The 13239-nt window shown below is 39.7% G+C and overlaps 1 protein-coding gene across 1 annotated transcript in view; it reads left to right on the plus strand.

The window, feature by feature from the left end:
* Positions 1-13239, plus strand: part of ANTXRL (ANTXR like) — a 47297-nt gene that overhangs the window by 12892 nt on the left and 21166 nt on the right. Inside the window, exon 10 of the mRNA XM_039478302.2 lies at positions 2271-2369. Within this exon, the coding sequence (XP_039334236.2) occupies positions 2271-2369 (99 nt within the window). The remainder of the gene's footprint in view (positions 1-2270; positions 2370-13239) is intronic.

The raw sequence follows: 13239 nt of genomic DNA on the forward strand, positions 1-13239 counted from the left end.
CTCTGACTCCCTGCAGCCCAAGGGCTTGATCTGTCCTTCCCATCAGCCACTTGTCACCCAGACTGTACCATGTCTTCTAGTTGGCTATGTCTAAGGCATACTTTTCACATCTATAGGTGAATGGAAAGGATTGTACAATGAACATAAACGCACCTACATCCGCCACTGGGATTCTACAATGAATGTTTGCCCATGCTCCTTTGTCTCTGTCTCCCTTTCTCTCTTTTGTTTTCATTTTCTATTTATTTTTTTGGAGTTTCATTTTTGTTTCCCAGGCTGTAGTTGGCTCACTGCACCCTCGGACTCCTGGGTTCAAGTGATTCTCCTGCCTCAGCCTCCCGAATAGCTGGGATTACAGGCATCCACCACCAGACCTGACTAATTTTTTGTACCTTTAGTAGAGACAGAGTTTAACCATGTTGGACAAGCTGGTCTCAAACTCCTGACCTCAGGACCTGCCTCAACCTCCCAAAGTGCTGGGGTGACAGGCATAAGCCAGTGCGCCCGGCCGCCCCCTCTCTCTTTTCATTCATCCACCTTGAGAAAAAAAAAAAAAAAAAAAAAATGCTTGCCTGCAATACACAGTCCTAACACAGCCCAGAATGTAGTCTGCAATTACCCCATCCATGGAGCTTTGGGGCAGCCCTCAGCCCTGCTCAGGGTGGCTGAGTTGGGCTGACCAAGGGTTGCAGGCCACAGGCCCAGCTGCTCCCTCCCAGGCATACACTGAGCCCGGTGTCTGGCTGGCCAGGGCTTTGTGGAAGCCCGAGTGGGGAAGACACTGAGAGTATAGCCTGGCAGCATCAGATTTGGAAGGAGCTGCTGTCAGCCTTAGTGGCAGGAGAGGACCGCTTGCTTGTCCTGCGGGGGCCCAGGTCTGGTTGTTCAGAACAGGGCACCAAGCTGGCCCTCCCTGCTCTCTCTCTCTCACAGCCTCAGTGCCCCCAACAGTCCCAGGCTCTTCCTAGGATAGCATAGTGTCTATCAGCTGGATGCCCATAAGGGCTGGGCTGGCACCTTGAACAGGTGAATCAGTCCAGGCCCAGCCAGCTGATGTCATCAGTCAGCGTGGGGGGTCTTGGAGTGGGGCGGGCCTGGGAGCTCCTCATCTGAGGAGGGCGGTTCCCTAGGCCCCACCCAGGAGCTGACATGGAGAAACACCAATGCACTGAGGCCTGCATTTCCCATTCTCCAAGAAAGCTAGAAATCTGGATATTTAGGGGAAATGTTCAGGCTTGTAACTGTGGGCTCCCATTTTTGAAAATACTTGAAAGCCTAAGAAAGCATGTCGGCAGGCCGGCTTCACCCACAGCCCGCCTTGAAGGCACGGCGCTGCAGGAAGGCAGGAAGCAGGGTTCAGAGGAAGCTTTCCTTGGGTGCATGAACCGGGGCAGCCCAGGCATCAGCAGGGATTAGAATGAGCAGGCCTGGGCCAGGAGGAGGTGAGGGGAGGCCAATTCCCTTGGCAGCTCCAGGCCTGTGGGAACCCCAGCTGGCTCCTGGGGCCAGCCCCACCTGCCCTGTGTCTGCTGTAGTCTTTGGCTCTGGGCAGGAGCCACACTGGTGGAGGACACACTCCCTGAGCCTCAGGGTGGGTGCCCATGGTCCTTGGTGGGTCAGAAAGAGCAGGAGATGAGGAGTCACCTGTAGGTCTCTGGAATCGCAGCTAACACTGGGCTTCTGTAACAGATTCCCCTGAGCAGGGTCCTAGGTGCCTGACCACCGGAGTCCTGGCCCTGCCCCTGTGGGTGTCCTGCCTGCCACAGGCGCACAGAAAGACGGGGAGGAGAGACCCGAAGTGTTCAGCAGCCCTGAAGGGGGCATCCAGGCCTGGGTGCCCAGCTCAAGCAAGGGACAGGGTGTCTTCAGGCAGCCTTGTGCTCCACTTACACCTCATACCAGGGATGCCTGGCTGAGTGCACAGCCTGCACCCCTGGGGCCTGAGGGAGCACCGCAGATTTCAGGGAGGGAACAGCACGCTGAGCCTGCCCTGTGCAGGGGCCAAGGCCTTTCCTGAGCCCATTGGTTCAGGGAGGGTGGGGACAGGGCCCTTGAGTACTCAAGGCCCAGCCACCTCCTCCTGGACCCTCAGTGACCCTGGATGAAGCTTTGACTTGGTGGACATTCAGATGTTGGTTCAGACACAGCTCCTTCCTTTCAGGAGCCTCTGTGAATTCAGTTTTGAGGGAGGACCTCCAGGAACAGGGAGGTCAGAGGGGAGGCAGCCCCCGACTCTTCCTTACTCAGATTTTTTAATGCTTTCCTTGCAGAACTGTATGAAGTGCTTATTTATGGAAATGGCTTTCAGAATCTAAAGAAACCGAAAGAAGTTATTTGCAGATTTATCTTCACCCAAAGCAAAATCATTGGTGAGTTGTCTCCTCCGTGCCTCTGACTCACATATTTCCCACACAATGCCACCTTTCCCCACAGCCAGCCAAGCTGCCCAGTCCTTGCTGTAGATGTTGTGGAGTTAGAGGCCATGAGGACAAGTGGAAGGAGGCACTGGGAAGCCTGGCCACCCTCCTCCCTTCGTCTGCCAAGTGGAGAAGTAACAAATCTGCCTGTGCCCCAAGAGCATCTCAGATCAGGGCTTCCCCCTCAGTGAGGCTGAGTTTAAGACTGGGTCTGCACTCACAGCTGCATCTGCCCACCTTGGCCTCACTTTCCCCTTTCCTTGAGACCTCAGGACCTGAAGCCTACAAGTCCACTCTGGGGAAATGGTGGCAGCCATTGATTTTGGAAAGTTTGTCAAATATCAAAGGCTTAAAATACTCAATATCACAGGTCTTTGTAAAATAAGTCATTCATTTGACAAAAGTGATAACTCAAGGATTTTTTTAAAAAGGTGAAAACCTTTCTTCTTTGCACAAGAAGACTTAATTTTCTAAACAAGAAGCCCTAATAAAAACAGCATGAAGTCAGTTAAATTTTTCTAAATTTTATAAATAACCTAGAAAATTTAAATCTTGTCTGTAACATATAACTTTCATAGCCCTTTTATAACCTTATTAAGGAATCAGTTAATACTTTAAGAAAACCTTATTAATCAGATTCAGAGGCCCATATGCTGGTCTTGCATCAGTGTGCCTTTGACATTAATAATTAATTTGTAGCCGGGTGCGGTGGCTCAAGCCGGTAATCCCAGCACTTTGGGAGGCCAAGGCGGGTGGATCACAAGGTCGAGAGATCGAGACCAACCTGGTCAACATGGTGAAACCCCGTCTCCACAAAAAATACAAAAAATTAGCTGGGCATGGTGGCGCGTGCCTGTAATCCCAGCTACTCAGGAGGCTGAGGCAGGAGAATTGCCTGAACCCAGGAGGCGGAGGTTGCGGTGAACCGAGATCACGCCATTGCACTCCAGCCTGGGTGACAAAAGCAAAACTCCGTCTCAAAAAAAAAAAATAATTAATTAATTAATTAATTAATTTGTAGAAAAACTGAGCTTATTTTAGCTCTTAACATTGGCCCTTACAATCTCACATGCCCACCTCCTCTGCAATAGTCCCTGGGCCTTAAGGAGTTGAATAGCTTTAATTTCTTACCCTGCATCTCCAGAATGCAGTTTATTTTTATTGGCATCCTCTACCTGGCCTGAAGATGAGGCTTTAATTGTTGTTAGTGTTTAAGATTTAACAGGACTTGGTGTCCTTTTCAGAATCAGGAATCAAAGCCACATAACTTAATGTCACAAGAACTTTAAAAGCATACAAAGAAAGATGCACAGATGTAATAACTTTAATTTAAAAATGTTTTTAATCTGTTTTTTTCCTAAGCAAACCAAAACTTAATCATAATGGCATAGGAATTTTTCTAATAAATCATCAAATCTGTTAGGCCAGTTACCAAAAGGCAAAAGAAAAGAGCCTCTGTACTGCACAGAATATTATGTTGGAAGAAAGCATTTCCTTTAGACCATTAAAAAGATATTGTTAGCATCAGGTCACAACAAACAGAACTTTGAGGAAAAAAAAAACTTAATACAAGCTGAAAATGAGTTGAATGAAAGTGTTACTATTTTTCACCCTTTAAAAGGGTAGAGAAAACCAAAAACAGCGTCATGTCAGAAAAGTTGAACTTTGGGGTAAAAAAATATAATCTCTTATAATTTATTAAGAGGAAACCAACCCCTTGAGAAAATTTTATTGTTCTAGCCAATTATTTGGTATGTAAGTGTTTTCTTTAACATCAAGCCCAATCTCTGGAAAGGCCAATTTCCTTTTAATTATAGACAATTTGATCCTATAAAAAAAAATTTTTTTTAATAAATCCTCTCATTGTGACTTTCACGGACCATTCATGACATACTTGGGCTTTCTTGTTTGTCCTGAATGTCTCTCCTTCTTAAACTATGAGTCATTTTATTCTAGGATTAAATTTACAATACAATATTCTTTCTCAGGTAAAATTAAAATTTTTATTCTCATATAAAATTAAAATTTCAATTGCCAAAAAAATAACTCTTTATTTTCATAACTTTTTTTTTTGAGACGGAGTTTCGCTCCTGTTACCCAGGCTGGAGTGCAATGGCGCGATCTCGGCTCACCGCAACCTCCGCCTCCTGGGCTCAGGCAGTTCTCCTGCCTCAGCCTCCTAAGTAGCTGGGATTACAGGCACGCACCACCATGCCCAGCTAGTTTTTTGTATTTTTAGTAGAGACGGGGTTTCGCCATGTTGACCAGAATGGTCTCGATCTCTCGACCTCGTGATCCACCCGCCTCGGCCTCCCAACATAACTTTCTTTACATCTCTTTTTTTTCCTGGTTCCTTTAACCTTGTTTTGTAAATAACCTTTAAATAAAGTTTCAATTAGACAAAAATTGTTCACTTTTTTATAAAGGACACATATTTATTGAAAGAATGTTTCCCTACAATATATTTTGATTGGAAAATATTCAAATAATGAAATGCCTATTATTTAATTTAGTATAACTTTAGATGCTAAATTATAATGAGTTTAGCTATAAATATTTATCCCATTACGTTTACCCAATTATTTTAATCACTTACCTAGCTTATTTATGAAAATTGTGAGAGTTATCATTTAAAGTTTTGAAACATCCATTGCCAAATTACAACCTAGACAGTGAAAAAGATCTGACCTAACTGATTCCATCTTGCTTCTAACCTCCAAGTTTTCCTTGTTCATTTCTGGGCATCAGGGAGGAACTCAGATTAAAGAACTTACTTTAACAGTATTTTCCCAAAACAAGCCTTACTGCCTGTGGACTAGACTACCTAAAGCCACAAGATTAGAAGTTTTGGTAATCTCACTATATTCAAGATGTAGCTATTTTCATTAAACCAATATCAATGTCTTATTTATTGAATTACAGAAGCAAAGATCATTCTCTTTTGGGCTAGGTTTATAGTTTTGTAACCCCTGTGCCAAATTTTGACACCTTATAGTATTTGTCAGGAATAAGTATGAAATTGTTTGATTAATAAATGTAAACAAAAATGTATGCTGGAAATTTTTAAGACATTTCTTATATTACTTCATCAATAATTTTAAAGCTAGCTTATTTTTTTGAAGATTTTACTTAAGTTACAGAAACTTAAAAAAGGATTTGACTAGTCTTTTATTTTTTCCTGATAAAGTATTTGAATCAAGCATGTTTATTTTCTTGAGCCAATTAATTAGAATTCTTTTATGTATTTTGAGTAGTGAAATCTTGTATACATGACTTACAGATACATAGATGTGTTACACATGTCGATAGAAATATGTCTTATAGATTTATAAAGAACTTTCTTTTACTATCTTAGACTTTCAAGTTCTTGATAACCTGTTTCACTACCCTAGGCAGTTGTCAGCTAAATAGCCTTAAATTTGTGCATTAAACGAAACAACTCAGGTGAAAATCAAATAGCAAAATTTACATCACAAGATATGGAGAGAAAAAAGTCTGGTGTGCTAGAGGGAAATTAAATGGATTTAATTGCCAATTAAACATAAAATTATAGAAGTTATAAAGGCCTTTTAAATATATGCACACACATACACACACATACACACACACACACACACACACACACACACACACACAGAGATCCTATAGCTTTTACTTCAGAACTTTAGCCATGAGATAAATACAAATTCACTGGAAAAAAAAAAAAACTATTGGTTTCAAACAGTGGTTTTTATCTTAGTAGAAAAATAACAGCAGATTTAAAACAGGCAGAAAAGTAAATAGAGAAAAGGAGAACTTAGGAACTCTATAGTTTGCAGGTCAACCTTAGGGCTGTTTCTTCTTAATGTAAATATGCTCAAAAATATATTACTTCCATTTTACATAAACTCTGGCAAGTAGAGGTGCCATGAAACCTATGGAGTGCTCAAATGGAGGTCATTCTTCTTGTTTCTCCTCATTCTTAGATTATTTGTTTCCCAGTTTTTTCTTAAAAGGAGGAACTGAGCTGTGACCTAGAGATTTTGTGTGGTGGACTGGTGCATGCTGTTTGTGGGCAGGACTCCACATTGTGTCACCGCTGAGTCATTTATACCCCCTTCCATGTCTCCGTTTATACATATATGTTTATATATAACCTCTGCTCAAAATGCCAGGTGATCACCCTTATATGTGTTTCCTAGATGAGTCTTTTGTAAATTGATTTTTGCTGGGGATTTCTCTGTATGGCCACTGCACATCACCACTGGTCAACCCCAGATACCCCCACAAGGTTCCTGGTCACCCAGGGCGCCTTTCAACTGAGAGAAGCAAAATGCCCTTTCTCTCTGGAGCTGAGAAAACTCAGTCTCTTATTTACCTATGAAAACAACTGTTCAGATCCACATGGAAATGTACACAGAGAAGCTGAATCAAGATTAATTTTGGGAGAAAAAGCAATAGAGAAGAGCCTTTAGAATGTATCTCCAAACTAGAATGAGGATCCTCAACAACTTCCTAGGAGAAAAACAAAAAACAACATCCAAGAACACTTCCTGTAAACTGTACTTACCCACACTTAACTTTATAGCTCTCATCTACCATCACACGTGCCAAAGTCAAATCCTCTCACAGTACTAGATCATCCCTGGTACCCTCAAAACCAAAGAGATCAGGTCATGCAATGCAGGGAAACAGAACTTTAGACCTAAGAAAAATCTGCCCATGACTCTTGGAAACTCCCCATAGAAAACAGAACACTCCAAAAGGGGTGAGTGACACTTTTGTTCTGAATTCTCTAAAGAGGTTCAAGTCATTAGAAGTGCTCTCTAGATTTTTTGGTACAGCAGAGAGTAAAGAGGGAAGGAGATATAGGATGGAAGAAAAGTAAACAAAAGAACATTTGTTTTGTTAATAACAGGAAGCGAATACAGAAACCAAGTGCATAGTTTTTCAGGGTTTTTTTCCTCTTTTGCAGCTGGAATTTTAGCCAAATTAAAAAGGCTTTGTTATCTATAATTTGGAATTCTCACTCGAATTTGACCAAGTCAGGTAGAGTTAGTCAAATCTGATGGGAGAAAGACTGGAACAAACAGCAACAAAAAACACCAACAATATGGTCACTGAGTGCTCTAATGGTAAGGGAGAAATTCAGACCAGATGGTTGTTAAACTTTAGCCAAGACAAAGCCTCAATTCGGCTACTTACTTTGGGGTGGGTCTCAGGCTGAAAACTACTCTCTACCATTCTAGAATCAAGAAAAAACTCAAACTCATCTTCCTGCTGAGAGCAAGCTCAAACTCCATAAGAGAATTACCTGCCTTCCAACATCATGGAAGCAGGAACTCTTGCCTTCCTGTTGGAAGCAAGTAGAACTCCAAAAAAAGAGGGGGAACTTGTACAGCAAAATAAACTTTAGATATACACCAAATTTGAGGAGATCAGGGATTCTATGGAGGGAATGTTCCCACACCTCAGCAAATTGTCCTATTGGTTTGAGCTTTAAAGTTAGTTCATGCTGGTACCAAGCACCAACAGGAGATTTGTCAAAGGTCAAGGGGTACCTTCACTCAGAATCCCTCTGTGGTTGCTGAAAGTATGAACCTCAAATATCTGAGACAGGTCTCATTTAATGTAGAATGTTAATTTTACCAAGGTTGAGGATGTGCACCCATGAGAGAGCCTGAGTCAGGAGGTCCTGATAGCATATGCCCAAGGTTGTAAGAGCCTAGAGCCCAGTTTGGTTTTACACATTTTAGGGAGGCATGAGACATCAGTTAACATATGTAAGATGAACATTGGTTCAATCGGAAAAGACAGGACAACTCAAAGCAGGGAGGGGGCTTCCAGGTTATAGGTAGATAAGAGACAAATGGTCACATTCTTTTGAGTTTCTGATTAACCTCTCCAAATAAGGCAATCAGATATGCATTTAACTCAGTGAGCAGAGGGATGATTTTGAATAGAATGGGAGGCAGGTTTGCCCTAAGCAATTCCCAGCTTGAATTTTCCCCTTAGCTCAGTGATTTGGGGGCCCCAAGACTTATTTTCCTTTCACATCTCAAAGTGCTGGGCTAGCATTGTTCTGTTACAAGTAGTACTTCTGCAAAAATGTAACCAGTAACAGATAAAAAGTTTAAAAATGGGAAATACAGTTTGCATAATATTAATAGTTCTGAGCTCTGAACCTAGGCTTAAAGACAACCAATTGAATGAATCAAATGAACATAGGGAATGAGGTGAGATCATCTTTAACCATGTGGCCTGGTTTTTTATTATATATATATTGGTATTGACTTTCCCAGAGGAATTTATCCACGTATGGCATTAGTATTAGCAATAGTACAGACATTTTCTTATTTAACCAATGTGTACCAAAGGATCTCTTAAGTCAGGTTCTGTCAAGTTACAAGCAAAAGGCACTAATTATGAAATTTCAATACGCCATTATCTTGCCAAGTGAGTAAGGTAGCATTAAGGAGTGTAAGAGTCTTATTATACTATGGAGTCTTGCTTCAATGTCTTGAAGAAAGCTGTCTATAGTGTGCAAAGGTCAACTCCTCATCCTGATTTGCAGTTTACTTCAAAAATATGTTTCTCCATAACATAATTTTTATGTCTTTTAATATGCCCAAATATACTTAGTTTTCCTATAAAATTTAAGAAACCAAGAACCACCATACATTTATGTTTTTGTTTTTAATTAAAACTTTTAAACAAAGTAATTTAATTTTTAAAATTTAATTTTTAAACAAAGCAATTTGTTTCTTTTAAAAATCTTATTTGGAAATTATCCAGACATTTAATCAGTATTATTAATTAAATGTATCAGACTCATCACCTGAGAAACCTGAATACTTATCTAGGTGAACTTAGGGCAAGCTTGTATAACCCCCTTACTATAGCAGCTAATACTTTCTTGAAAAAGCTACCTCCTGACTAGAGGGCCATCAACCCAAGCCATTACAGCAACTCATAACAGAATGACCCTGCTCCAAGAAAGCAGAAAACAATAGCTAATTACACTACCTGTAATATCCTGGCTAATCAGAGGTCCTGAGTCTGTCCACATGACAACTTCACTGCTAGCATAACTAGCATTAGAGAAAAACAGCATGCTAATCAAAACTGCAACCAAACACCCTCACAGAGTCCACCTTACTCCCCTGCTATCTCCACTGGAGCAGGTGCTGGGAGATCTGAAGATGGATCACATCACAGGACTCTTTGCAGACACTCTCTGGTACCAGCCTGGAGTCTGGCAACCTCACTGGATGGCTAGACCAGAAGAGCAATAACAATCCCTGCAGTCTGGCTCTCAGAAAACTCCATCTCTGGGGTAAGGGGGAGAGCACCACATCAACAGAACACCCACAAGACAAAAGAATCTGAACAGCAGCCTTAAGCCCCAGATCTCTCCTCTGACACAGTGTAGCCAAATGAGAAGGAACTAGAAAAAACAATTCTGGTAATATGACAAAAGGGAGTTCTTTAACAACCGCAAGAGATCACACTGCATCACCGTCAATTGATCCAAACCAATAAGAACTATCTGAAGTGCCAGAAAAAGAATTCAGAAGGTTTATTATTAAGCTACTCAAGGAGGCACCAGAGAAAGGTGAAAGCCAACTTAAAGAAATTTAAAATGTATATAGCATATGGACTTCCCCCGCCCCCAAAAAAACTCCACAGAAATAGGTAGCATAAATAAAAAACAATCACAACTTCTGGAAATGAAAGACACACTTAGAGAAGTGCAAAATACACTGGAAAGTTTCACAACAGAATCCCACAAGTAGAAGAAAGAACTTCAGAGCTCAAAGACAAGGCTTTTGAATTAACCCAATTTTAAAAAGACAAAGAAAAAGGATTAAAAAAAAAAAGGAACAAAGCCTTCAAGAAGTTTGGGATTATGTTAAGTGACCAAACCTAAGAATAATTGCTGTTACTGAGGAAGAAGAGAAATCTAAAAGTTTGAAAAATGTGTTTGAGAGTCATGGAGGAAAACTTCTCTGGCCTTGCTAAAGATACAGATATCCAAATGCAAGAATCTGAAAAAACATCCGGAAAATTAATTACAAAACGATCATCACATAAGCACATAGTCATCAGCTTAGCTAAAGTTGAGATAAAAGAAAAATTTTTGAGAGCTATGAGGCAAAAGCATAAGGTAACCCATAAGAAAAACTTAAAAGATACAAAACAGCAGAATGGATAAGGATTCGCAAAACAAGTATCTGTTTTGTGATACTTGTCAAGAGACTCACTTAACACATAAGGACTCACATTAACTTAAGGTAAAGAGATGGAAAAGATATTCCACACAAATGGACAACAAAAGTGAGCAGGAATAGCTATTGTTATATCAGACAAAACAGACATTAAAGTAACAAGTTTAAAAAGAGAAAGAGGGACAATTATATAATGATAAAAGGACTAGTCCAACAGGAAAATATCACAATTCTAAATATATATGCACCTAACACTGGAGCTCCCAAATTTATAAAACAATTACTACTAGACCTAAAAAATAGGATAGATGGCAACACGATAGTGTTGGGGGGCTTCAATACTCCCGACAGCACTAGACAGGTTATCAAGACAGAAGGTCAACAAAGAAAAATTGACTTAAACTATACCTTAGAACAAATGAACTTAACAGATATTTACAGAACATTTTACCCAACAATTGCACAATATACATTCTATTCACCAGCACATGGAATATTCCTCAAGATAGGCCAAATCATCAAATATTAGGCCACAAAACGAGTTTCAATAAATTTAAGAAAATTCTGATTGTATCAAGTACTCTCTTAGATCACAGTGGAATAACATTGGAATTCAACTTCAAAAGGAACCCTCAAAACGATGCAAATACAAGGAAATTAAATAATCAACTCCTGAATGATTTTTGGGTCAACAATGAAACCAAAATGAAATTTTAAAATTCTTTGAACTGAACAATAATAGTGACACAACCTATTAAAACCTCTGTGATACAACAAAAGCAGTGCTAAGAAATAAGTTTATAGCATTAAATGCCCACAGCAAAAAGTCTGAAAGAACACAAATAGACAATATAAGATCACACCTCAAGAAACTAGAGAAACAAGAACAGACCAAACCCAAACACAGCAGAAGAAAGAAAATAACAAAGATCAGAGCAGAACCAAATGAAATTGCAACAAAAAATTACAAAAGATAAATGAAACAAAAATCTGGTTCTTTGAAAAGGAACAAAATTGATAGACCTTTAGTGAAATTAACAGAAAAAAAAAAAAACATAAGAGAGAAGGCCCAAATAAGTTCAAAACGAAATGGGAGATACCAATACCACAGAAACAGAAAATGATTCAAGGCTACTGTGAACATCCTTATGTGAACAAACTAGAAAACCTAGAGGAGATGAATAAATTCCTGGAAATATACAACCCTCCTAGTTAAAACCAGGAAGAACTAGAAACTCTGAACAGACCAATAACAAGCAGTGAAGTTGAAACAGTAATTTAAGAATTGCCAACAAAAAAGTCTAGGACCAGATGGATTCACAGCTGAATTCTATCAGAAATTCAAAGAAGGATTGGTATCAATTCTATTAAAGCTATTCCAAAAGACAGAGAAAGAGGGAATCTTCCCCAAATCATTCTATGAATCCCCTATCACCCTAATACCAAAACCAGAAAAGGACAAAACAAAAAGAGAAAACTACAGACCAATATCTCTGATGAACATAGATGCAATAATCCTCAACAAAATACTAGCTAATTGAATCCAACAGCATATCAAAAAGATAAACCACCAGGATCGAGTGGGTTTCATACCAGGGATGCAGGGATAGTTTAATATACCCTAGTCAATAAATGTGATACACCATATGAACAGAATTAAAAACAATCATATAATCATCTCCATAGACACAGAAAAAGCACATAACAAAATCCAGCATCCATTTATGATGCATTTCTTCATATGTTTGTTGGCCATTTGTATATCTTCTTTTAAGAATGCCTATGCTCAACATCACCAATTATCAGAGAAAAGCAAATCAAAACCACAATGCAATACCATGTTACTCCTGCAAGAATGGCCATAATTTAAAAAAATCGAAAAATAATAGATCTTGGCATGGATGTGGCAAAAAGGAAACACTTTTACACTGCTGGTGGGAATGTAAACTAGTACAACCATTATGGAAAACAGTATGGAGAATCCCTAAAGAACTAAAAGTAGACCTACCATTTGGTCCAGTAATCCTACTACTGGATATCTACTCAAAAGAAAAGAAGTCATTTTATTAAAAAAGACACAGCACATGCATGTTTATGGAAGCACAATTTGCAAATTCAAAAGTCTGTAACAGCCCAAATACTCATCAATCAGTGAGTGAATAAAGAAAAGGTGATATATATATATATATATATATATATATATATATATACACACACACACATTATATATATATATGTGTGTATATATATATCTATATATAGATATAGATATATATACACATTACGCAGACAGACACACACACACACACACACCATGGAATACTACTCAGTCATAAAAAGTAAAAAAATAAAGGTATTCACAGCAACCTGGATGGAGCTGGAGATCATTATTCTAAGGGAAGTAACTCAGGAATGTAAACGCAAACATCGGATGTTCTCACTTATAAGTGAGAGCTAAGCTATGAGGATGCTCAGGCATAAGAATAATACAGTAGACTCTGGGGACTTGAGGGGAAGGGTGCAAGGCGGGTGAGGGTTAGCAGACTACCCACTGGGTACAGTGTTCAGTATCTGGGTGATGGGTGCACCAAAATCTCAGAAGTTATCATTAAATA

Source organism: Saimiri boliviensis, chromosome 12, assembly GCF_048565385.1.
Source record: "Saimiri boliviensis isolate mSaiBol1 chromosome 12, mSaiBol1.pri, whole genome shotgun sequence".
In the NCBI taxonomy this organism is placed as follows: Eukaryota; Metazoa; Chordata; class Mammalia; order Primates; family Cebidae; genus Saimiri; species Saimiri boliviensis.